Consider the following 26864-nt stretch of genomic DNA (forward strand, 5'->3'; position numbering starts at 1 on the left):
CACAAAGTATGTCCTCCACTGTGTAACCCCAGAGCAGTAACCTGCAGGGTGGAGGTAATGTCGGATGCCAACCTCTAGGTGGCAGCAGTCTCCGCAGGATTACTGAATCCATGCATTGTTTTCTTTAAAAAATTCTGTTTTCCAATGCAACATGCGATAGAAAACAGTACACATACAAGAAAAAGTTGATATTGTTCTCTCTCCCCCTCTGTGTGCTGGTCCTGGTGCTTGAACTCAGGACCTGGATGCTGTCCCTGAGCCTTTTCACTCAAGGCTGGTGGTTTACCACTTGTGCCTCAGTTCCATTTCTGACTTTTTGGTGGTAAACTGGAGATGAGTCTCACAGACTTTCCTTCCCAATCTGGGTTTAAACTGCAATCCTCAGGTCTCAGCCTCCTGCGCAGCTAGGATGACAGGCCTGAGCCACTAGCTCCTGACTCCTTAAAAACCTTTTATGTCTGCTGAAATCCTCAGGACCCTTCTCCCTTGCCAGGAGAGATGAATCTAGCTTGCAAGGCTTATGTAAAATAGCATAATAAAAGGGATCCTAATTTTAAAAATGCAACGCTGGTCTTCATTCTCCTCCCCTGCCCCCATGAGATGTTCCACAAGTCGATTTGCTTCCCACCAAGATGACTGCAGCCTGCACCTCTCTATGGTGTCTGCGCATGCTACCCTACACTCAGTGGAGATGGCCCCACCCTCCAGTAGCTCAAAGAACAAATCCTCAGACTGCCTCTCCCCCATCTCTCTCTTTCACACACATGCATACACTCACGTTTACACAAACAAATCAAATCCAGTGTTTTGTTTTGCATTACAAGTATTTTATAGAATGTTCCTCTGCAAGGGTACTCTGGAATTAACATAATGGACACGCAGGTCTCACATGGAGCCCTTCTCTCTCTTCCCCGAAGGCCTCTGCGTTGCAGTTCACTAACTCCCTGCTATGGGTTTCACCGTCCACCGCTGAATTCATGAATTTGTTCACCACTTCTTCAGCCACAAACTGTGCTGCACTGAGTGGTAATTGGTGAACAAGAGCCATAAGAATTCCTGCTTTCTTGTCCCTAGCAGCAGGCCTGCGTCATAAACGTGCAACACAGACACACCTGGTTCTGGGTTTGCAGAGAAGGGAAAGACAGCCGTGTATGGGTTCCAGGACAAGCTCAACACATAACACAAATAATCCATTCAGATGGCGAACCGGTGGTGAAGGCCTTTGCAAATTTGCTCCCTGCAGTGATTGATCATCCATGACAGCGCAGAGGCGGGGCCTCTCGGGCTGGACCACGCCCCTTCACAGAAGGGCACCTACATCACACACCACAAGGGAGATTGGCCCCATCTGTGAAAGACCCATGCCAATCATTTCAAACCATGGCACCAGAGAAAGGTAGCACCTAATAGAAAAAACAGCTTTATGGACTCTGTCCAGCAACCAAAAAAAAACAACAAAAAATTCCAATGCTCAAGATATGATACGTACACAAACCTACGCAAATAATAAAAATCAGATAATGCAAACCAGCCCCATGCAAAGCCATCGTGCTCTGCATATCAGAAAAGCAGAGGCCGGAGACCCAGAAGCAGCACCCCTCCCCCCTCCGCAGCCAGTGGGGCCAGCTGAGCATCTTGAAGCACTTCACTATCCTTCCTGCTTTCTGGAAGTTTCCCCAACTTCTCCACCATTGCTAAAGTGTATTCTAGACCTCTCTCTCTTCTTGTCCCGTCAGCCAGGTCCCAGCCGTGGCTTCCATGTGGCATCACCCACACCAGTGACTACAGGAGGCAAGGAGGCCCTCCTCCCCAGAGGCCCCCCATCTCTCCGTGAGGACCCCCAGGGCCCCAGCCGAGGGCCAGGCAGCCTCGAGCATGTTCCCTGTACACGCTGCCGTGCTGTTTCTTGGTGTGACAGATGGGCTGAGGACTTCCCAGCCTGACGCCAGGGAATGGCCCAGATCCTGTCTATCAAGATCTAATCCTTGGGGGGGCCCACATGGCACCCCTCTCTCCTGTGCCCGGCTACAAGCCAGCCATGTCATCTGGGGGTGCCAGGCAGCTGAGGGGGATCCCTTAAGCACGCCACATAGGTCTCACTCAGAATGGGCTGGGCTTGGACCCCAGCCTTGCTCCACTGATACATCAGTGAAAAAGATAGGGTGCAGCCGAGCAGGGAAAGCTGAGGCCTTAAAACAGAGGGAGGTAGAGGAAACGCACGGAAGCTCCAACGCAGAACCTAAAGTGAAGTTAACTTCAAAGAAAAATATGTGTGTGTACACACATGTGCACGTGAGAGACAGAGAAACAAGAGACGAGACAGGGAAGGGCAGGAGCAGAGATCCTGGAGTTGAGGAGACACGGGGGGGGGGGAGAGGGGGGCAGGGCGCCCCCTGAGCTCAGTGTGGAGGCCTCCCCTTCTGTAGCGAGGCCCAGGCCTCAGCACACCTCAGGAGGCCCGCTGACACCCCACGGGGGCAGTGCAAGGTAATCCTGCTGCTTCAGTGACTTGAAGAACTGGATGGCTGGCATCTGGGCCGTGGGCTGGCACAGTGGCTTCTTGGCCGGGCAAGCCTGCTCTAGGTCCCCGACCTCAGGGCCGGGTCCTGGGGAGGAGGGCTTGCTATGAGGGGAGAGAGGACCGGGTCCCAGGCCAGGAAGGAAACAGTAGTCTCCCACCTGCTGTAGGACAAGGAGACCCTCAGAATGTGGAGACATTGGGGCCACATCCTCCCGAGTCTCCCCTGGGTTCGGGGTGAGGCTGCTGAGCTTGGGAGGGTCAGGACCACCCACAGGGGACTTGGGGGCGTGGCTCGTGGCTGGAGGAAGCTCCACGTAGCCCTCAAACGCTGGCTTCTCTGAGGCTGCTCCAGCGGGCCCGCTGGGCAGTTGAGGACAGAGGCTGGGGTCGTGGTCTGAGACAGAGACAAGTGGGGCCGAAGAGACCGACGTGGTCCCTGTGGGCAGGGCGAAGGCCATGTCTGCAGTGGTGACATAGTCAGAGGCCACCGCGGGAGACGCAGGGGTAGCAGGCAGAGCTGCCGGGCTGCCCTTTGGGTCCTGTCCACTGGCCCCTGGCTCGGAGGTCACGGGGTGAGGGCCAGGGCCTCCCCCAGCCTCCAGGGCGGGGCTCTCCTCGCATCCCTCCAGGCTGCGCTGATGCTCCTCACTTGCAGGCTGGCTGTGCTCTGTCACCTGGGCCAGGGGGACCAAGTGCACCTGTCCCCCAGGGGGCAAACACAGGTACTCCAGGGAGCTTGGCAGTGGGGGCCTCGGGCTCCCACCCACCTGTGAGGGTGGGAAGCCCACCATATCAGGCAGGGAGCGGGTGTGGGGGGCCCCCAGGTAGGGGCCGTTGAAGTCGAAGCTGGAGATCTGTTTCTCAGGGTGGCCTGTGGGGGCCGGGGAGTCAGGTGGAGGGCTGGGGGGCTGCTCCGCGGGCAGGCTAGGGTCAGCTGGGGTGGTGTCTGGCTCAGATGGTGAATCGTAGTTAACATGGAGGTCCTCTGTGGTGAGAGGCGACACCTCGCTGATCCTCAATCCCCTGTGGGAAGATCAGAGACAGAGGTGTGGAGGCCGCGGGGGCAGGTGACTGCACAAGCCCAGGAGAGGCTAGGTGATCCGGCAGTCCTAGCATCTGATCTCATAGTCAGTGCCCAGGAGAGACCAGGCCTCAAGAGGTTTTGTATCTTGGTAAACATCACATACGCAATGCTTAGCTCAAGGTCATCTACAGAACCTTCAAGGTCATCCACAGAACCTTCAGGCCAGGTCCATGATATGCCTGTGCTCCAATCCTGCCTTTGGTTATTCTACCCACCAGGCCAACAATTCTCCCCAACAGACAATGCCGTTTTACAAAAGGGGCAGGGGCCCTCCGGGCGGGAGTACTCCGTCAGCCATGCAGCCTCTACAGTGTGGCACCTCCCTGGGTCACAGGGCAAGGGAGAGGCAGGGGGATTCTGCTGAAGTCCCTGTCCCTGGTCTCTGCTTCCCTAACCTGGGAGTCAGGAAGTTCTCCCCGAGTCTACCTGGGAGCCGCTGTGGGTCTGTTCCCCTCTGAGCCACAGGCCACATCATCCCCACCCATGGTGGAATAGTGGGGTTACGCTGGCCTCCCGCTCCCCAGGGGTCAGGTGCAGTCAGAGCCACACACACACTCACCCCTCCAGCTCAGGACACGGTCCCCATGGTCCCCGGGAAGGGGGGCTTCTGCCAGCGCCGGCCCACGTGCTGTCTGGGAGTCGCAGCCCTGCGCTTCCACCCTGCAAGAGGAAGGACATGGGTGCCTGTGGGTGGTGGGGACCCCGGGGATCAGTGGAGGAATGGGGGAACTCAGGGAGCCATATCCGCATGTCCTGACTAGCCACGGCCTTCAGACTCCAAGGACCTGAGGCCCAGGGAGGGCTGCGATGACCCCGGGGCTCCTGAGCAGCCAAGGACAGGGTAGCTGCGGATCCCAAGCCTCCCAGTGGGGTTTCCTCCGGACGTGGACTGTGGCCCCTCACAGGCCAGTGCTGCCTGACCACGGGCTCCTGTGCCCACCACTGATGTCCGCCATGGCCGCCCTCCTCCCCGGGATCCACCTCCCCACCAGCCCAGCCTCCAAGCGCTCGAGGCTGGGGCCGTGCCAGGACAGGCCTGGAGGTGGCAGGACACCAACAGGGAGCCAGGAGCAGAGCCCCAGCCAGGTCTCACCTGGAACAGGAGGCTCTTGCTGGGGTTGGGCAGCCTCTCCTTCCACTTTCTGTTCAGCCTGGAAGACACCAGGGAGGTGGCCATCACCAGCGACCTCAAGGCCAGCTATGTGCAGAGGGGAAACGGAGGTCCCACACACGGGTGGCGGAGCAGGAAGCAGCAGCAGGTCTGGCAGCCAGGCCTGGTGGTCCCCGGGGTCCTGGCTGGCCTCACCTGAGCCGCAGCGAGCACTGACCTGTATCCATAGAGGCCGCAGAAGCGCAGGGCCACGAGCAAGGTGGGGGTGACTCCGGACAGGATGAGCGGCAGCACCCACAAGGGCAGCACTTGGGCAGCAGAGGGACAAGGAGTGTCAGGTGGGAGGGAAAGGCCCGGGCCTGGAGTTGCCCGGGGCTCGCTGTCCCTCAGGACCTCCAAGCCCAGGGCTTGGAGGGTGCTGGGCAGGGCGGCCAGACACAGCTAAGAAAGAGGCCTGGGTCGGAGACCCGGAGTCACAGAGCAGGACACTGGGGGTGGGGCAGGCCTGGATGCCAGCACCGGTGGTGTAGGAGGCACAGGTTTGGCCTGACCATCTTGGGGACTTCGCAGAGGAGGTGTTGTGAGCCCTGGGCCTCCGGGTACTGGAGGGAGGGTGAGGTGGAGCGGCCCATGGTCGTGTGTCTATGCCCAGCCCTCCCTGTCTGGGTCCGTGGCGCTGCCCAGGAGGTACAGTCGTGAGGCAGACATACCCGTCTCTGTGGTCCAGGACTGCTCCTCACTCCACTCGCTCCAGATCCCGTTGTAGACACCGTAGTTGGGCCTGACCCTCACCCTGGCCACGTACCTGGAGGCAGGCTCCAGAGTGGGCAGTGCCATGCTGTGGGCGTTTTGCAGGATCTCTTTCTTGCTGGCCTGGGGAGAGCAGGTGCACCGAGGCTGAGGCCCAGGCCCCTGGCCAGGTGCAGCAGGCTGGCTGCAATCCCTCCCCCTGCCATCCACGATAAGCTGTATCCAGAGCTCCTAGGGCCTCATGGTCACCACGGGGGACCCCATCAGACCATGTAGTCCAACAGTACACCAATGGGACCAGACCCTCCTGTACCTCCCACAGTGCCAATGATGACACCTGGGCCCGGAATCCCTTGGGCTCACCTCCTCCTACCATTCCTTGGAGGCCCCTCTACCATCCAGGTATTCTGGGGGTGGCCCTGTACACCAAATCCAGCCTATTCAGGAAGGCAGGACAGGTAGATTGCACCCTGGTCTCAGAAATTGGATCCACAAACCTAAGCCTCCTCATTCTGCCTGACACCCCCTCCTGCCTCAGTTTCCCCATTTTTGGCCTAGGCTAGGGGCTTGCTCTCTGGAGCCAATGGCTATGCACAGGTCCTAGACCTGCCTGGTGGAGGGGACAGAGACAGAGGTGGGGGGGAGGGTGTAGGCAGCCTGGGCCTCAGGACCAGTCTATTCCCAGTTGCTATCCTTTGGGTCCAGATACCATTCCCATGTATCATGTCCCCAGGACTTTGGGACTTGAAAACTTCCATCCCTTTATCTCAGCTGGCCCCACACTGATGGGTTCTGAACCTTGTAATTCAGGGTCCACTCTTGTCACGTGACCATGTCATGTCAGCTCTAGGAGCTTCAGTTCCCTCACCAGGAAACGGGGCCGTGACCATCTCATTTCTCAGGGGTGCAGTCACTCAAGTCCCAGTGGTCACCTCTGACAGCGGCTTCAAGGCCCAGGCAGGGGAGGCTCCTTGGGGTGGGGGCTCCCTCCCTCTCCTTCCTTCCATTTCCTGTTGTTGTTTTTCCAGGTCCTCACCTCCCAGTCGGCTGTGGATTTCCTGTACTGGACCTCGAACGTGTGGTCAATGTGCGTGTAGTACATTTTCTTGGTTTTCCAGCGCAGGCTGTAGCTCTCTCCGTCTTTATTCACAGTGAGGGTGGGGCACGGCATCTGGACTGCAGGGAGGGAAACTTTCAGAGTCACCAGGTTGTCACCCCTGCAGTGGTCACAGGGGCCCCAGCTCCCCACCGCTGAGGCCACATCAGCAGTGTCATCATGGCCACTCAGCTCCTGGGAGATGCCTAGACAGGCTTCGTCCTGCCTGCTGGCTGGCGTTTGTAAGCAGTAGAGGCTGTCAACTGCATGACAGCCTCCATCAGGCTTGCTCGGCGTCCATTCTCACTGCCCTCCATGCCAGGTCCTGCAGCGCCCTCGTGTTACACGCTGGGAACCTGGTCTCAGCATAGTTGAGAAACCTGTCCCAGGTGGGCAGATGCACAGTGGAAGAGCAGACTTCTTGCCCTGCCCTGCTGCCCTAGCGTCTTTGGATGGGACTGTTTTGTGCTTCTCGACCTCAGCTCCTCTGCTGGAAGGTATGAGATGTCTGGAGCCAGGACCCAACCTGCTTACAGGCTCTCACCATCTGGAAAGCCCCCACACCAGCTGTACTTGGCCTTTAGCCATGTCTAGGTGGCTCCCTGCCCAGCCACACTGTGAAGCCTCTTTGAGACAGTCCCTCCCACTTGGCCTCAAGGTAGAAAACACAAAGAACAGAGAAAGCGGAAACAGTATCAGAATTTCTGCATACTAATCTTGATTTACCTCCTACTAGCTTGGCATCTTTAAGTTAGTCACTCAACCTATTATCTATCCATTAGGAAAAACAAAGATGGCTTATAACCAAATAAGGGGTAAGATGGCAAACTAAAAGCATCTTCCATTTTCACTCTGTGAAGAGAACAATCTTGTGTCATTGAGGAGACCAGATTTTAAAGTGAGAAAGAAAAAAGAGCCAGAATCAATGGAAGATGTGGCCAGCGCCAGAACACTGTAGAACAACTTTCTCAGCAGGAAGAAAACAGCATAGAACAGAGCTACCAGCAGCCATGTCCCTGCACCGGGGGAGGGAAAACTAAAGACTGCAATCTAGTACTCCTGAAGGAAACAGTCCTCACTCCCAGAGCTAAGGAGCATGGTCTCCTGCACCTCACAGATTATATTCTCTCCCTCTCTCTCATACATTTAGAGAAGCAAAAACAATCAAAAACATACTTTGCATTATGTAAGTCTGTTTGTGCTGTTTTGGTTTGGTTGCTTTAGTTGCATATTTTTGTTGCTGTTTGGGTTTTTTCTTTAAAAAATCTATATGGCTGATACAAATTATTTATTTTAGTCCTTTTCTTTTCTTTTTTGGTTGGTGGTGGGGCCTGAACTCTTGGCCTGGATGTTGTCCCTGAGCTCTTCAGCTCAAGGCTAGTACTCTGCCACTTGATCCACAGTGCCACTTCTGGCTTTCTTCTGCTTATGTGGTGCTAAGGAATCGAACCCAGGGCCTCATGCACACTAGGCAAGCACTCTACCATGGAGCCACCTTCTCAACCTCTAGTTCTTAACTTTTATCATAGACTATTTACCTCATCCCATCCACCACTTCCTTTTGCTTCTCCTGCCCCTTCTTTTTCTTTGAACTCATCATGTCTGTATCAAGCCTACCTACTGAAATTCAACTTCCTTCCTTCCTTCCTTCCTCCCTTCCTTTCCCATCCCTTCATTTTTTCCTTCCCTTCCTTTTCTTCCTTCCCTTCCCTTCTTCCTTCCTTCTTTCCTTTTTCTCTCTTTCTTTCTTTGCCAGTCCTGGGGCTTGAACTCATGGCCTGGGAACTGTCCCTGAGCTTTTTTTGCTCAAGCCTAGCACTCTACCACTGAGCCACAGAACCATTTCTGGATTTTTCTGTCTATGTGATTCTGAGGAATTGAACCCAGGGTTTCATGCATTCTAGGCAAGCACTAAGCCACATCCCCACCCCCTGTAATTCAAGTTTAAATCATACCTTTGTCCTCTTTCTGTAGCTCTTCTCTACCCACTATGCTTTCTATCTACTAGTAGAAAAGCTCTCTTGTCTGTATTTATTTTTATCCCTGCCCCCCTACACCAAATCCCTCCTCATTACCTGCACTCCCATCAGGTAACTAAGTTACCTAAATATAATTTGATTCAACTGTTTTTCTGTTTCTTTTTAGGGATTTTGAGCTATGTTTTGATTGAGCATTCTTACTCTTTTGCTTGTTTAATTTTCCTTTTTTTTTTTCTCTATTTGCTGTTATTTGGGATGGTGTGTGTGTGTGTGTGTGTGTGTATGTGGTATGTGTGTGTGTTTGTGTGCGTGCGCGGGGGCCTGCAGACACACACACACAAGTACCTACTTACCTATTCACATCTCTTCTATTATAACCCATCAGCTAGATTTTCACTTCTATCTTACTCACACTTCACCCCAGACATTGCCCAGTCTTAGCTCAAAGGGCATGTATTCCAGGGGGGGGGGGGAAATCACTTTCCTAACAAATCAACAAGGTGAAATGCTGCTATCAAGAACCAGCAACTCCATAATAAAGGACTCAAGTGATACTGAAGCAGAAGAAAGTTCAAACAAGGAGGTCAAAATAGTAATGACAAGAATGGTCAATACAATAAAAGAGGTGACTATAAATAGCTCCACAAATTCAAAGATGAGTCCAACAATAAGAGAACAAGAACTGGAGAGCACAAGAAAACACAGGAATGAAATATAGAAGGTGATGCAGAATATAAAAGAGGAAATCAATAATGATGTCAAAATCTTGAAAAAAATCAAATTGAAATCCTGGAAGAGAAGAGCTCAGTAACACCAATAAAAAATGCAATTGAAAGCCTAGCTTATAAAAGCGAGAAGTTGAAAACAGGGTATCAGGGGGTGAAGATAAAGCAAAGGAAGTAGATCAAAGACTGCTGAAAAAAAAAACCACTTAAGTTACAAAGAGGATTTATAAGCTCAGACTCTGCCAAAAGACCAAACCTACATATAACGGGGATAAAAAAGGGAGGCGAAATAAAAACCAAAGGCATTGAGAGCCTATATAATAAAATAATAATAGAAAACGTCCACAATTTAAGAAAGAAGGGGGCATACATCTGATGGAGGCTTAAAGAACTTCCAACAGGCAAGATTAGAGAAGAAATACCCCTAGTGTTTTATAGCTAAAACACTAAATTGCAAAGAAAAAAAGAATATTGAAAGCCTCAAAAGAGAGTAGACACGTAAATTACAGTGACAAGCTCATTGGAATATCTGCAGATTTCTCTATGCAAACGCTAAATGCAAGGAGAATATGGCATGACATAATTCAAGTCCTGCAAGATAATAATTGCCAACCTAGCCTACTGTCCTTTATGAGTGAAAGAGAAATAAGAATTTTCCACGACAACTGAAAGCTAAAGAAATTAATGATTAACAACTAAAACTGCAAAAGACCAATAAAATACTTAAAGGCATTCTGTGCAAATCCCAAACAGAAAAATATAGGAAAGAACAAAATCTACTAGAGGAGATTAACAAGTATCTAAAAAAAGATCAAAATGACAAGAAATACGATGTACCTTTAACTTTCTTTCTTGTGCTGGTCCTGGGGCTTGAATTCAGGGCTTGGGCACTGTCCCTGTCTCTTTTGCTCAAAGATAGTGCTCTACCAGTTGAGTCACAGCTCTACCTCTGGCTTTTTCTGTGATTAATTGGAGATAAGAGTCTCAGGGACTTTTCTGACTAGGCTGGCTTTGAATCCTCCTCAGATCTCAGCCTCCTGAGTAGCTAGAATTATAGGCATGAGCTCAATGTTAACATTAAATTTGTAATGGTCTTAATTGTCCAACATTCCACAAGACCCAACCATTTGTTGCCTACCAGAAACACATCTCACTTGACATAAGCAAACACATGGTTGAAGAATGGAAAAAAGGCCTTCCCAGTAAATGGACCCTGAAAGTAGGATAGTATCTGACAAAATGGGCTTCAAGCTAAAAGTAGTCAAAAGAGACAAGGAAGGTCACTTCGAACTAATAAAGGGAAGCTAAAGTAGAATTTATAGTAGTTTTCATGCACCAAATAACAGCAGATATGAGTTAATTAAACAAACAATTCTGGCTTTACAAATGCTGATAGATCAACAAAAGTAGGAAACTTCAATACCCCACTCTCACCAATAAGAGGTCATTCAAACAACAACAAAAAACTCAAAGAAACCTCAGAACTAAAGAACATCATAGATCAACTAGACATAAGAAACATCTACGGAGTATTTCATCTAATAGCAGCATAACACACAATTTTTTCCTCTGCAACTCATGGAAATATCCCTCAAATAAATCATTTTTTGAGATGCAAATTAAGCTTCTACCAATAGAATGAAATAAAAAAAAAAACCACCCTTCATTGTATCTGACCATAATGGAATTAAACTCAATGACAAGATACTACAGAAAATATATAAATACATGTAGACTGAACAACATGTTGAAGGACCAGCTGGTTATTGAAAAAATTTAAAGTTCCTGGAATTAATGAAAATGAGAACACAGCCTGCCATAGCCTGTGGAATGTAGTGAGACAGTGCCAAGAGGAGCATGCAGAGCCAGGAGCGCACCCATCCAAAGAAGAACGCTCTCAAATACACGGCCCAATAACGCTCCTCACACTTGCAGAAAAGCAGGAACAAATGAAACCCCAAATTAGCAGACAGTAAGAAATACTAAGATTAGGGCAGAAAAATAATGAAAAAGTAATGAAATGGAGGCTAAGAAAACTATACAGAGAATCAATGAAACAAAAGTTGGTGTTATGGAAAAGTAAATAAGGTTGACAATCCCCTAGGTAATCTGACAAAAGAAGAAGGAAAGTTATTAAATCAATGAAATTAGAGATGAAAGAAGAATATCACAATAGATACCAAAATAATCCAAAGGATCATGAAGGAATACTTTGAAATCTTCTTATAAAATAAGTTGGAAGAATCCAGAAAAAAGAATTATTTTCTGCAAACAGTTGACCTATCAAAAATTGAACCATGAAGATATAAACTGCCTCAAGAGATATATAAGAAATCATGATGATCTGGGCACTGGTGCCTCACGCTGTAATCCTAACTATTCAGGAGGCTGAGATCTGAGGATCACAGTTCAGAGACAGCCCAGGCAGGAAAGTCTGAGAGACTTTTATCTCCAATAAAGCACCAGAAAATCGGAAGTAGTACTGTGGCTCAATGGTAGAGCACTAGCCTTGAGCTGAAGCGTGAGGGTCAGTGCCCAGGCCCAGAGTTCAAGCCCTACCACAGATCAAAAAAAAAAAAAAAAAGAAGTAATGATAGTGAAACATTAATAGTCTTTCAACAAAGAAAAACCCGGGACCAGATGGATTCATGACAGAATTTGACCAAACCTTTAAAAAAGAACTAACAATAAAATTCTCCATGAAATAGAAAGGAATAATACCAAACTCCTTCTACGAAGTAAATATTATACTCTTTGCAAAACCAGAAAGATAGTAAGAAAATTATAGACCAATCTACTTAATGAACATTGATGTAAAAATTCTCAATAAAATCCTTACAAACTAAATTCAACAACACATCAAAAAATCATGAACCATGATTATGTTGGGTCCGTTCCAGGGATTCAAGGATAGTTAAAATATGTCAATCAATAAATGTAATATATCATGTAAACAGGATTAAGGACAAATACACATAATCATCTCAACTGATGAAGAAAAACTATTTACTTTTTTTTATGATAAAAGCTCTGAACAAACTAGGAATAGAAGGAAAGTAACCTGAACTTAATAAAGGCTATATATGACAACTTACAGCCTATACCTTACAAAATGGGAAAAACCAAACCCATTTCAAGATTGAGAAAAGGATGTCCACTCTCCTCACTCTTATTCAATATGGTACTGTAATTCTAGTCAGAACAATACAGCAGGAGAAATAAAAAGAAATTCAAATAGGGAAAAAAGGAGTCAAATTATCAACTTTTTCAGAAGACATGATCATGCACTTAAAAGACGTTACAGATTCCACCAAAAATCTAGAATTGAGAAATTCCTTCAGAAATGTAGCAAGATAGAGTCAACACTCAAAAAAATGGTGGCATTTCTGCACGCCAACAATGAATAGGTTGAAAAGGAATTCCAGGAAAAACTGAATTCATTATAATCTGAAAAATAATAAAATACCTAGGTTTACTTAATCAAGGAAGTGAAAGACTCTATAAGGAAACTATACAACTTTGGAGAAAGAAATTGAAGAAGACATCAGAAGGTGCAAAATCTTTCATACTCATGGGTTGACAGAATTAATGTTGTAAAAATAGCCATATGCACAGATTCACTGCAATACCATCAATATTCTAACATTAGCTCTCATAGAATTAGAAAAAAACAGTCCAAATTTCATAGCATGTGATAGAAGACCCTGAAGACCAAAAGCAATTCCAAGTGAAAAGAACATCATGAAAGGTATCACAATACCAGACTCCAAAATATACTGCAGAGCCACAGTGAGAAAATCAGCTTGGTACTGGCATAAAAAGAGACCCGAAGACCAAGGCAACAGTATAGAAGACCCAGGAATAAAATCACTCACTTACCAATGAATCATTTTTGACAAAGGAGCCAAGATCACATAATGGAGAAAAGAAAGCCTCAACAAATGGTGCCTGGGGGAACATTGGGTATCTATCTGCAGAAGACTGAACACAGACCCCTATCTCTGGCCCTGTATAAAATCAACCCAATTGGATCAAAGAGCTCAAAGGAAGACCTGAAACTTCAAATCTACTATAGATAAATGGAGGTGAAACCCTTGTAGTTATAGACACAAGTAAATCTTTTCTGAATAGGATTCCAGCTGCCCAGAGGATAGGAGCAAGAATTGACAAAGGGAACTACATTAGAGTTTCTGCATAGTAAAAGAAACAGTCACCAGAACCAAGAAACCATCCACAGAAGTGGAGAAAATCTTCACCAGCTACTCCATAAAGGATTAGTATATAGACAATAGAAAGAACTAAAAAAACTAAACAGTTAAAGAACAAACAATAAATGAGCAAGTGGGGATTAATATAGAGAATATATAAAGAACTCAAACCAGGTGCTGGTGGCTCACACCTGTAATTCTAGCACTCAGGAGGCTGAGATCTGAGGAGCTCAGTTCGAAGCCAGCTTGGGTAGGAGAGTCTGTACAACTCCTATTTCCAACTAACCACCAAAAAACTAGAAGTAGAGTTGTGATTCAAAGTGGAAGAACACTAGCTTTGAGGAAAAAAAAATTAAAAAAAGCTCAGACACATCATCCAGGCCCTGGGTTTAAGTTCAATGGATGGAAACAACCAACCAACCCTAAAAATATTAACAGTAAGAGAACAAATAATCCAATTAATAAAGGGGCAAGTGAACTGAACAGTTCTCACAAAAAGTAACACAGATTGGCTAATAAATACATGAAGAGATGTTCAACATGCTAGCCGTAATGGAAACGCAAATCAAAACCACAGGGAGCATCCATCTCCCTCCAGTCAGAACGGCAGCAAATGCTGGCCAAGATGTGGGGGAATAAAGGAACCTCATGCACTTTGGGTCACAAGGCTGCACTTCTTTGAAAGGTCACGGGAAAAAAAAGAAAGGTCACAAAACTGGGCTTCTTTGAAAGGGACGCACGCTAGGCCTGGACACCAGGCCTGGGACTGCTGGGGTGTCACAAGGAACTCGTGCTGGCCCACAGTGAGGCGGGGAAAACTCACTGTGGTCTGAGCTCTGGATGTTTTTTTCCTCGGTCCTTGGTCTAACAGACACGATGTACTGGCCATGGGCCCTGGGGTCAGCCACAGGGATCCCACAGTGGTGCCGGGTGTAGAGGTCACCCACTTCCTCCTTCTGCACGGGGGAGCACTCTTTTTCCCTGGGGAGCACAAGTAGTTGAGGACAGGTATCAGACAGGCCAGAGGAGAGCTGAAACCTCAGGTAAGCTGTGGTCCCAGGGACCTTCCGGGGGCCCAGAGGAGGAGGGGTGGGTCAGGACACTTACTTTGCACCAAGGCTGGACCTGTAGAAGAGTCCGAAAGAGACGGAGTGGATCACAGGGGACCGCACTTCCCAGGAGCAGGTGAGCATGTGGACCCCGTCGAAGAAGCACTGTAGGTTGCCGGGCTGCGCCTCGTCCCCTGGGAGGAGGGACAGGCTTGCTCAGCCACAGCTCTGGTTTTCTGTGCAGCTTGGACACAGAGAACATGGTCACCAGGCCGTGGATGATGGCAGGCTGGCCCTGTCCGCTCTGTGCCACCAGCTTGAGAGGATCGGGGCTGGGTGAGCCATTTCAGGGCCAGGGATAGTCTCCAAGTGTTGGTGACAGAGGGGAACCTGTACAGAGCACTCCTGGTAGTGATCAGTGTTATTTGTCATGGACCCTAGGGTACAATGGGCAGAGTTGACCCAGGACCCTGGCATGGATGTGGGACAGGCCTGGGATCTCAGATCAGGACCCAAAGCAGAGACCTTGGGGGACTCTTCCACCCCTACTGCCCAGAGAGAGGCACTTCCCCCATCGTCCCCTTACCTGGCTGGGAATCCCAGCGCACCTCAGGGCTCCAGGGGCTGGGCCGTCCTGACATGCCTGAGTTCGAGGACAGCCTGGTCCGCACTCGGGCCACGTAGGTGCTGCTGGCCGTGAGGTGCTCTGGCCCCAGGGTGACTTGTGAGGACTCAGAGTGCAGGATGGTGGCATCCTGCAGGAGAGGGGGTGCTGAGGGAGGGCCAGGCCAGGCGACGTCCCTGGCTGGGGCAGAGCCGCCTCCGGGTCCTACCTCCCACGAGTGGTGCCACTGCTTGTACGCCACCTCAAACTCCAGGTCCCTGTGTGACAGCCAGGGTGCTGGGGCAGCCCCCAGGGCCACCGTCCAGTTCAGCAGGAACTCGTCTCCCTTGCTCCTGACCTGGATGTCCTGGGGTGAGGGCGGCTGGACTGTGGGGAGAGGAAGCACGGGGCAGGTGAGGGCGGCCTGGCCCCGGGATGACGCTCCTGCCAGTACCGTCTCCCATCACTGGTGGATGAGGAGGGGGATCCTTCCTCTACAGCCCTGGGCCCCTGACCTCCAGCACAGTGGGCCCCATGTGAAAGCAGTGGCAGGCTTGGGGAGGGGGACTCTGAATGCGAACTACCAGCTCCTTAGGGGGGCTAGAAACCAAACAGCAGCCCCCTCCTGCCTAGCTGTGTACCACAGCCTCCTTCCCAGCAGAGGGCACTGCAGGCCAGACTGCTCACTCCCCTGCAGCCCACTCTCCCTCCTATCCAAGTCCCCCAGGTCTCTGTGGACTGTCATTACCTGGTATAAGTGTCACCTGCTCTAGGCACCCACCCTCTTGGACTCCCACTCACTGGTGGAATTGCTTGTTCACGTCTCACTGCAGCTGTCTGTAACTACCCCACCCAAGCAGGATTATACATCCCCCTCTACCTTCCCTGGGAAGCCTGGAGCCTGGGGGCAGGGCTTGGGTCTTGACCCCCCTCGCCACCCCCTCCCCCACCCACCTCCAGGCCTGAGAGGCAGCTGCGGTGTACTTGGGGGGGGGAGGTAAGAGGAGGAAGGAATGGGCACGTGCACACAGTGGGCATCCTTGGGGAGTCATTACCCACCACCCCCGCCCCCCGCCCCGGCTTTGCCCTCAACACACTGTTAGAAAGGCACATTCTTGAGGCCACAGCCCTGCTCTCCTCCGTGTCTGATTGCCAGCAGGGTGCACTCTGTGTAAGGGCCTCTCTTTGTGGGAGCCCTCAGAGTCCTAAGCCCCCCATGGTGCACACAGAGCAGAGATCCCACCCTGTAACCACTGTAGCCAGGACAGGCGCTACTGCACTCCTGAGGCTGACACGGATGGGAGGTCTTCCCAGCACCACGCTGGAGGAAGCTGCCGCCAGCTGAGCCCACGGGGCACTGGATGCAAGCCGTTCCCAGCCAACTTCAGCCATCTTACAGCACCTGCTCATGTCCCCGAGGGGGAAGTGGTAGAGGAAGTGAGACGTGTAGATCTCCTGCCAACGCACAGCTGTTCCTCACTCACTGCCAAGTTTTCAGGGACAAGAACTATCTCCAGATTTAGAGAAAACCTCAGGAGACAGAACCCCACACTCCTCCATCCCCACTCTCCTCTCTCTTCCACCATGTTGGCCTTCCTGTCCACACTGTGACGGCCATGTGTCTTGCTGTGCCCTGCTGTAGGAGCAGGTGACTGCCTGCTGTGTTTGCAGCGCACCTTGCCTTCATCCTCTGCCAGTCCCGAGTTCCGCCTTTATCCTATCTCTCCTTCATGAAGAGCTTCCTGGCTTCTTCCTAGTCTCCCTCTCATCTTCCACCCTGGGACCTCTTCCTTGCACTGCTCCCTACTCCTCTGCCCTGACTTCCTGTGCCCCTGCAAAGAGGCCTTCTTCAGTAGAGCTGGAGCCCCACCTCCCTGACCCTGGGACCCAGGGGACAGAGGGGCATCTACCTTCCCTGTGGGGCTTACAGCCCTGGGGTCTCAACCCTGCTGAGTACCCCTTGTTTCTCTCCCTCCCAAAGTCCCCTCTGTTCTGAACACCATACCCCATGAAGGGAGTTCCCAGCATGCCTCAGCCCTCTGCGCTTCCTGGCCCTTGCACATGTAGAACCCTGCCAGCAACGCACCTCCTCCTCATCTGATCTCAGCTGCAAAGCTATTTCCTTCCTTCTGGAGTGCTCGTCTGGATCCTCCAAGGTCCCTGCCGCTACCCCTGGCGTGGCACACTAGCCAACATCTAGTGTTGCCCAATCCCTTAGACCTTAGCCCTGATTCCCCTGGGGGGAGGGACTCTGATCTCCCAAATCTGTGTTTGGAAACGTGGCACACGTGACAGTTCATTTCGATTGTCAACATCACTAGAAGGCAAGGGCCTAGCAGATTAGTAAAGCACATCTCTGGGTGCGTCTGACAGGTTGTCTCTAGAGATAGTGAGACCCTGAGAGTTCTGACCTAATGTACGGATTAACCCTTGGTAGATCCAGAGTTGGAACAGAATATTTGCAGGTGGTGGAACTGTAGGAGGTGGAGGTGGTTAGAGGAAGTAGGAGGCTGTTCTTGCCTGGCCCCTTCCTGTTACAGCCCTGCTCTGCTTCCCGTCCTCCATGGGAGCTGCTGTGCTGTGGGCCGGCATGCCCACTGTGACGAATGAATCCTCTGAAACTGTGAGTCAAATAAACCTGACTTCCTCTATGCCTCTGTCATGCATTCTGTCAGGGTCTAGAAAGCTCACCAACAAGGCATGCCAACACTATAAAATAACTTTCCCTTCTATTTAAGAAATACTGCAGGACTGGCTTTATTTCCTCTATTGCATCCTGGAATAAGCCCTTAATGGACACAATGCCCTTTGGTAGCTCTCAAGACCATGCTGCTGTCCTGGGCCCCCAGTGGCCCCAGGATCTCCAGGGCGGGCAGTGGGGAGACAGGCTCCGGGTCTAACTCATGGGAGAGAACACGACCTGTACTGCCATCGCTACTCGCAGGTCAGGTCGCATGGTGGAACCTCTCCCAGCCCCATGGGCTGCAACCATGAAATGGGTTGTTGTAGAAGGAAGACGAGTGAACACAAGGAAGAGTCCTGTCTGCTGACACCCCCTCCACCACAGGAATAGTGGAGGAGGCCTTCAGCCTGGGAGCCATGGCTGAGCAGGTGACAGGGGGGCTGGGGTGCAGGGGAGTTGAATGGGGAGCTTGGGTGGAGGCCCTCACACTGCACCCCTGCAACACCTCCAGCACAAGGACTCCACAGCTTCTTCTGTCCAGGGACCTGATCTTAACCCCAGGATAGTGCCTCTGAGGTCCGCTGTGAACAGAGGCCAGTTCTCTCACCATGTTGGTCCAGCAGAACTGTGCTCTGGATGCTCAGAGGGCGGTCGGGTCGGAATGAGAAGTAGTCATTGTCAGAGAGGACAAAACTCTCATAGGGAATGATACATCTTCTGGAGACACAGCGGGGGGATGGGCAGCCTGGCTTGGGCAAGTGGCCAGTGGAGTTACAGGCCACGGGCCGTGCACGATCCCTGTCAGGACAGAACACACATGATCCTAGAGGGAATAAAGGCCTCCCACGGCTCACAGAGCTATCGAGTGTCCCTCGAGTGCTGGGTTTTGTCTGGGCTCAGGGTTGGGGTGGTGAGGACACGCAGATCCCATGATAACACAGGAACTAGAGGAGAAGGCCTCAGACCACAGGAAAAGAACACAGACCAAGAGACTAAAGGGACCGGCCCCGGGGCACCAGGGAGCCTGTGAGGCTCACGTGGAGGAGGAGGAGTGGATGATGCAAGCCTGAGCCAGTTTTAACTGGGATGGGGATTCCCTGCAGGGCCCCGCCCTGGGACAGGTGGCTACAGGGGGGATGGGGAGGGGCAGTGGTGGAGAGGAGGCTTGGAACTCTGGGATTTGCCTTTGGGCTTCTGCTGGCTCAGGGCAAGGAGGGAGGCCACCAGCTGAGCAGAAGACGGCCGGAGGAGATGGACACGGCACAGGGAGCACTCAGGGAGGACACAGAGGGCACAGGCCTCCTGTAGAGGTGCTCCCTTCAGGGGGTCTGGCATTGCTGGATTCTAGCCTTGTACTCTTTCCACCTAGGACTCAGCTCTGACCTCCCACCTGCCTGAATGGCCTGTTCAGAGGTGGCCACCAGTCCAGAAGGGAGCGAGCTATGAGCCATGGGAGATGGAGACCCCATCTTGGCCCATGGGCCCTGTCTCGGTGTCCGTTCTGTACTGCCTCCCACCCCCCCGCCCCCCAACCCTGCGGTTGTCTCCTGCAGCAGGCTGGACCCAAGACTCCCACATCACACACACAGTACCCAGGCCTAGTACTCTCTGCTTAGTGTCTCTGGTATTGACTCTGATTCACCCCTCTCCACCCCCAGCCGACACGGGCCTGGGTCTCTGGTGCTAGCGTGACTCACGTGTTGAGCCGGCGGTACAGGGTGACGTTGATGAACTTCCTGGCGTCCTCAGTGTCCGCCCAGCTGCAGAAGATGTGGCTGGTGTAGTCGTTGTAGCAGCTCAGGGTCTCCAGAGGGACTGTGCCTGGTGGGGAGAGGCAGGAGGGTGTCACCCATCAGCTCCTCAGGTTGCCCAGCCCTGGTGTCCAGCTTCCGGTAGAAGGCCCAGGTGTCCAGAGGAGCCTCTGCACTGGGGCGCGTCTTGGACATCCCTCTCCAGACAGGCAAGCAAGGACCACAGAGGATTCTCAGTATGTATAGGGGAGTCGCCAAGGTCAGGACATGCTCTGGGCTCTGGTTTTGTCTTTGGCCTCCACATGCCACCTGGCAGGAAAGGCACAACGGGGGTCAGCTGCAGCCTGCCAGCCCTGCCGTGTACCCTATACTGTGGTGTGAGTCTCAGCCTGGGTTTAGCAGAGAGGATGCGACACTCACAGTCCTCATGGAAGTTGCTGTGGATTGGGGAGGGAGAGAAACCTGGGGCACCGTCCTCCCAGGGACAGGGGCTGGAGGTGGGAACCAGAGGTCAGCAGAGGGGCAGAGGGTACAGTGGGGAAGAGGTCAGAGGAGAGGCTGGAGCAGCCTAGAGGAATGTGGGGACACTCTACAGAATGTGGTAACAATTTATGGAGACACCCTATGGCTGGGTGTGAACCCCACAGAGACCAGGAAAAGTTGGGAGCAGGGATGAGGGACCAGGGACAGAGCGGGGGAGGAAGGCGGGGCTGCCGATATCTGGGAGTGTGGGGGGGGTGGCCCCCTCAGATCCAGCAGTGAGAGGGGTAGAAAGGGGTTTATCTGCCAGACTCACCTTCTGTCACCAAGCTGGGACTCCAGCACACAGCCAGCAGGGCCATGTGGAGAAAACCCCAGACTGGCGCCATCTCCTGGTCACCCATGGACCTACAGGTGGGTGGCACAGGCTTGTCTGGGTTTCCCCTGGTGGGAAGCTAGGCCAGGTCCATGTCTCTGGCTCTGGAGATTCTTCTCTTGGAGTCTCCACCTCCTCTGGGCCTGTGGACAGTATGGGCTGTGTCAGCTCTGTGCTGACACAGAGGGCCAGCTTGGTCATGCACTGAGAGTCCAGGGAGGTGGCCTGATGCACATCCCCTTTCTCTGAGGGTGTGAACTGGAGGGGATGGGCTTGCTGGCTGGTCACTGAAACTGGGACCCTCTGCACGCTAGTCCAGTGCCCAGAGATGAGGACAGCTAAGGGGAGGCCTGGCGTGTGCCAGCCCTTACTGCTCTGGGAGCTGGATATGCAATCCCAGTGTGATCACTTTCCCCCTTCCCCCCCTGCCTCTCTCCTTCTCTCCCTGTGCTCCCTCTTCTGGGACAAGGGGATGGGTACTCTCCCGCTCTGCTGCACTTGCCATTTCTTCCACAACACTCTCTGCCAGTCAGTTCCCTATTCCCAAAGCCTGGGGATTTCCCCATTTTCCTTCAGACTATCAGGGAAGTACCCAGAAGCCAAAGAAGACTTAGCAAGCTGCCCTTTCTCCAGTAATGTTCAAAACATCACACAAAATGTGTGTGCTGTCTCTATCTTCCTCTCTATCTATGGTCTATCATCTATCTATCATCTACCTGTCCATCCATCTGTATCTATCCATTCATCCATTCATTCATCATCCATCTGCCCATCCACCCATTTATCCAACCATCCACTCACTCATTCATCCACCTACCCATCCATCTACATATTTGTCTATTATCTATAATCTATCCATCTATGCATCATCTATCCATCTACCCATCTATTGACCTATAATCCATCTACCCTTTCATCCATCCTTCCATTTATCTATTCACCCATTTATCCAATCGTGTATTCATTCATCTACCCATCCATCTACCCATCATCCATCTATACATCCATCCATGTGTCTGTTTTTCTATCTAGGGTCTATCATCTATCCATCTGTCCACCCATCCATATGTAATCAATCAATCAATCAATCTATCTATCTATCATCTATCTATCTGCATACTGGTTAGAAACAAACTATTTTATTCAAGAATGTCCTGCATGATGAGGAGGGAATCAGATTAATGTGCAGTGATAGACTATTCCATTTAAAATTCTGAGGAGAGGAATTTGGGGGAGAATGCAATTGTAATAATCAATGCATATCCTATGAAACTAGGAAAACTGGGGTTGGAAACGATGGAGGAGAATGTTGGAAGGAGTGACATTAACCAAGATGTATTCTACTCAGAAAGTGGATGTTGAATGGTAACTCCTTTGTACAATGACTTAAAGATAATTTAAAAATTAGTAAAATGCTAGGAGAATTAAGTAATATTGAAAACCAGCCCAAATCTCCATCACCTACCATTCTCCAAACATGTTCTTAAATAAAAATGTAAATGCTAAAAATGAAATCACATTATATTTAAGTTACAGAAGTAAATAGTTTTGCCCTATTTACACTTAAAAGAAATCAGAGACAAAATCTGACAGATAAAAGTGCAATCAAACCAACATCTTCTGTTTTATACAAATAATTGAATCACAAAGCAAAGGATAAAATGTGGAGGAAAAAAGTCTGTACCAATGTCTTAATCTGTCAAAGCCAATATCACAAAACACCATAAGCTGGTGGCAGTTTATAAAAACAAGAGAGTAAGTTTGACCAGGAACACTGCAGGGATGCATGGAAGTGTCACAGCCAATGCTCCTTCTCCAATTAGCATATGCTAATAAAAATCTTTTAAAAGATCAGCAATTACCAGGGGCCTGGGGAGAGAGGGATGGGTGAGAGAGCATGGAGGAGATTCAGGGAGACACAAAGGACTCCATGGGAGGTGAAGGATGCTGTACACATGTCACCCTGACTCCTCCAACCACAGAGCAAGCAACAACCGTAGAATGGGGAGCCTTTGAGAGGCGCTGGGCTCTGCGGTGATGGCTCCTCAGTGTAGGTTCAGGGGTTTGTGGCCCAAGTTCCACTTTGGTGCAGGACAGGGCATGGGTGTTTGCGTGGGGGAGGGCTGTGTGCATGGCGGTAGTGGTGCAGGGTTGTATGGGGACTCAGTTTTGCTGTGAACCTAAATCTGCTCTAAGAATAGAGTCTATTAAACACACAAAACAAACGGAACTACAATAGAAAGAACTAAAAGAAGGAAGAAAGGGAGGAAGAAAGGATGAAAGAAGAGGGGGGAAAGGGAGGAAAAGGAAGGAGAAATAAAGAAGGAAGAAAGGGGAAAGAAGGGAAGAAAGAGGGAGGGAAGAAGGGAGGGAGGAAGGGAGGAAGGAAGGAAGGAAAGAAGGAAAGAAGGGAAGGAAAGGAGAAAGGAGGGAAGGAGAAAGGAGGGAAGGAGGAAAGGTTGAATGGATGGATGGATGGGAGGGACAGAAGGAGGGAGGCAGGGAAAGCAAGCAAGCAAGCAAGCAAGCTGGGTATGGTGTCAGAAAGCTGTAATCCCAGCATTCCGAGGGCTGATGTAAGAGGAGCAGGCAGGCATCCGAGGCCAGTTTAAGATACACAGAAAGACCTTGTCTCAAAACCAAAAAGAAAAAAGATAAAAGGAGGCTGGCACTTGAGAGGGATTGTAGATTACCAGGGGTTATACTGGCATTTGGGGGTAGGGCTGGGGCTCAAACCCAGGGATTGTGCACACACTAGGTAAGTAGCCTACTACTGATCTACACACCCAGCTGAACCGGCACCTTAACAATAGTGAGTCTTCACACCAACTAACAAAGAATGTTTTCCATTTATTTAGCTCTTAAACATCTTTCAGCAAGGATTTGAAATTTCAGTTCTACAAGGTGTTCAACTCCTTGGTTAAATTTACTCTCGGTTTATGCTTTTTTATATACTAGTTTACATGGAATTGCCGTTTCAACTTTTTTTTTTTTGGGTTCGGTGGTGGGGCCTGAACTCTGGGCCTGGGCACTGTCCCTCAGCTCTTCAGCTCAAGGCTAGCGCTCTACCACTTGCGCCACAGCGCCACTTCCAGCTTTTTTCTTTTTGCTTATGTGGTGCTGAGGAATTGAACCCAGGGCCTCAGGCATGCAAGGCAAGTGCTCTACCACTGAGCCACCTTCCCAGCCCCCTCAATTTCCTTTTTGATCGTCCTTGCTGGAGAACAGAAATATAAATGACTTTTGTGTTCTGACATCGTGTTCTGAAATGGCCCTGAATTGGTTCATTAGCTTTATTTGAATTTGTTTTTCAGCACTGTTTAGTACCTTATTTGTTAAGAGATTTTGTGGATTCCTTGGGGTTTCCTATATATGGGATCATGTCATCTCAGAATAAAGTTATTTTGACTTCTTGGGTTTTTTAATTTAAAGCAAAACAAAACGAGATACTTGTGAGGCAGGTGCCTGTGGCTCATACCTATAACCATAGTTACTCAGGAGGCTGAGATCTGAGGATTGCAATTCAAAGCCAGACAGGGCAGAAAAGTCTATGCGACTCTTAGCTCCAATTAACTAGCCCCTAAAAAGCCAGAAGTGGAGGCATGACTCAAGCCTTGAGTGAAAAAGCCAAGTGAGAGGGCAAGGCCCTGACTTCAAGAACCCTAGGACTACTCTCCCTCATTCCACTTTTTTTTGGTTACATAAAAGCAAAGGAAGTGTTCAAATCTCTCCTGGAGAAAAATTGCTCTAAGGTATATTTCTGAGAAGACAAATTCCAAAATGATAGGAGAGCATACATTGCTAGAGTTAAAGCAAGTGGGACTTACAGTTAAATAGGAAAAAGAATGTTACTATGGAAAGAAACACCATGTAAACACACAACAAAGTTGAACTAAAACTTGGGCAACTTTGTCATGGGGTTGGCTGTGTGGTCAGAGGAGGAGAACTGAAAACTTACTGAAGACTTTGTCCTTTTTGAAGAGCATGTATGCCTGCATGAAACCTAAACTCTGAGAAGAAATCTACCCTAGCTTCCCCCTCCCTCCTTCCATCCCTCCCTCCGTCCCTCCCTCCCAGTCTCCAGTGGCTGGCAGTCCTTCCCCAGATCATCCTGTTCTCAGTGCAGCAGGAATGAAGGCTCTACACAGACTTAACATGGGCTTAACAGACTGCTCCCAAATTCTAACAAACCAAAGACGATAGTTAGGCTCTGTTTGCCGGAAAAAAAGGAACATCACAGTAGATAGAAAACAATAGGGAGGAAGTGGCGCTGTAGCTCAAGTGGTAGAGCGCTTGCCTTGAGCTGAAGAGCTGAGGGACAGCGCCCAGGCCCAGAGTTCAAGCCCCATGACCGACCAAAAAGCAAAAAACAAAAAACAAAACAACAAAAAAAAGAACATAAAAATACATCTCCACATTTGTACAAATAAACATATACTCTATAAAAAAAAGAAAACAATAGGGAAATAATCCAGTCTATATATGATTTGGGGAATGGCGGCTTTTCAAATCACTAAGACCCGGAAGGACTCATACTGGTCATGAATAATTTCAAGACAAGCAGATGATAATTTTTTTAAAGTTAGATTATTATACATAACCCGTAACTCTGAATTCAAAGATGAAATGAAGATTCCAAAGACAAAACTACCTGGGTATGGTGATGTATACCTGTAATCCCAGCACATAAGAGGCAGAGGCCAAGGAGACTGTTTGGACTACAGAGTAAGATTCTGTCTGCAAACACGTGTGTATGTGCACGCGCGCGTGTGTGCATGTGCACACATACATACATCAAAACTCAATAACAGCATCAAATCTATTTCTTTAATCTGAGGGGTTGCATAAGTCACTAAAGTCAGAAACCACAGAGCAAAAACCAGCTTAACAGGTTTCCTGTGATCCTCTATGGAGTCTGAATGGTTAGCAAACATCAGAAGATGGGCAACTTTAATGGCCAGCAGGTAGCGAAAGGGGTCAGGAGATAGTGAGCAAATTTTCATGCAATGCACTGAGCAAGACACTGAATAAGCAAAACTGTCCCAGCTCAGCCTGTCTGAGGGATGTGACATGGGTCCCATCTCTCTGCAGACACCTTCTATGTGGGGGTCCAGGTTGGGGAAGACAGGAAAGCTCTGGGAACCAGTGCTGTGTCTGTTGGGGTCAACAGTGGCATCTATACGTCAATATTGTTGTCAGTATTTTCTGTCATAATAATAAGTGATACAATGCTGAGTCATACAAAAATCCCAATTCTATAGAAAGAAAGGAGCGGCTGGGGACTCTGCTTTCTATGCTACATGACTCTGGATTGTTCTCCTTTTATTCAACAACAACAGGTGTTAAACACTAAACACATTCAGCAACCAACTCAGGCTCACCCACAGCACTGGCATCTGGCTGTATGGGCTCAGGGATAAAGGAGATGCAGAGTGTCGGCTGCTGACAGTTGGCTCCCTTTTAAGCTATTAAGAAGCAGGAGAGATGACAGGAAAACTTCAAAACTATGCAAAAATCTAAGCGTCACTGGCAATGGAGCCTGGTGGGTGAGAGCCTGTGTGCTCCTGGCAGCCCTGCCCTACCATGCCGAGACTGGGGCTCACACAGGAGGGATGGGGCAGTTCCTCGACCCAGCCAGAACACACCTGAGCCCAAACTCCAACCGGCAACGGGTGGGTCAGTATGATAGATAAATGACACATAGAGAACAAGAGAGAAAGAGACAAACAGAGAAGAGAAAGAGAGGGGGGAGGGAGGAATGTACACAGAATCAGAGATAGAGACAGGGAGAGAGAGAGAGGGGGAGAGGTCCTCCTTTGCCTACCTGTCTGTGCCCAATACCACCTCATAGTTGTGCACATCCCCTGGTACACAGGTGTACATATGCAAACACACACACATATGCACACACACACATGCATTCCCTCCCTCCCTGGGAGGCCTGGCTCAGCAGACGGAAACCTCTGGGTGAGGAGGAGACACTCATTGCCAAGAACCCCTTAGTGGCCCAGGCAGCTGGCTGTCCCACAACCCCCAGATCCCCCAGGCCTTTTCCCTCCTGGACTCTCGCTGTCCCCGCAGCCAGCCTTGCCCAGGAAGCCGGGCCTTACCTCCGTGCCATGGGTCAGGCTGGCCTCCACTGGGAGCCGCTAGGCAGCCAAGAGCATCCCAGGCTTCCTATTTATTTATGCTGACGTTTTGGTGAGGAAACAGTGAAAGAGGAAGCCCAGACGCCCTTTTACCAGCATCATCAGCTTCTCAGAAATGGGGACATTATTGCTAATAAACCACAGGACATTCACTGCTTTGCCGGACCTTGCTACCTCCTCACAGCCCTCCTAGATTCCCCAGAGGGTAGCGAAGGGAGGCAGGAATAACTACACAGCATGTCTGAGCCCAGAGCCAGACACGCCAGGGGAGGATTTGATGCCCTGCTACTTCTTAGCA

General features: G+C 50.2%; 1 protein-coding gene across 1 annotated transcript; it reads right to left on the reverse strand.

Annotated features, from left to right (window-relative positions):
• Nucleotides 1–811: 811 nt before the first annotated feature.
• On the reverse strand, nucleotides 812–26555 carry Csf2rb (colony stimulating factor 2 receptor, beta, low-affinity (granulocyte-macrophage)). The gene is made up of 14 exons (XM_013024943.1): nucleotides 26528–26555; nucleotides 20358–20560; nucleotides 19508–19631; nucleotides 18418–18608; nucleotides 15357–15514; nucleotides 15110–15278; nucleotides 14582–14717; nucleotides 14298–14455; nucleotides 6503–6642; nucleotides 5427–5589; nucleotides 4934–5024; nucleotides 4699–4756; nucleotides 4165–4265; nucleotides 812–3544 (listed from the first exon to the last, which is right to left on the reverse strand). The coding sequence occupies exons 2-14, from the start codon at nucleotides 20443–20445 to the stop codon at nucleotides 2440–2442; spliced, it is 2682 nt and encodes an 893-aa protein (XP_012880397.1). The 5' UTR covers nucleotides 20446–20560; nucleotides 26528–26555; the 3' UTR covers nucleotides 812–2439.
• Nucleotides 26556–26864: the final 309 nt, after the last annotated feature.

The sequence above is a fragment of the Dipodomys ordii genome, unplaced genomic scaffold (assembly GCF_000151885.1).
Source record: "Dipodomys ordii isolate 6190 unplaced genomic scaffold, Dord_2.0 Scaffold79, whole genome shotgun sequence".
NCBI classification, from domain to species: domain Eukaryota; kingdom Metazoa; phylum Chordata; class Mammalia; order Rodentia; family Heteromyidae; genus Dipodomys; species Dipodomys ordii.

Excerpts from the sequence above, each read along its gene's own strand:
- Csf2rb (XM_013024943.1), bottom strand. The coding sequence starts at position 20,445 with ATGGGTGACCAGGAGATGGCGCCAGTCTGGGGTTTTCTCCACATGGCC. Across the intron at positions 6,643-14,297 it reads CATCCAGAGCTCAGACCACA|TCCAGATGCCGTGCCCCACC; the intron begins GTGAGTTTTCCC and ends CCCTCCCTGCAG. Across the intron at positions 4,757-4,933 it reads TGCGGCCTCTATGGATACAG|GCTGAACAGAAAGTGGAAGG; the intron begins GTCAGTGCTCGC and ends GGTGTCTTCCAG.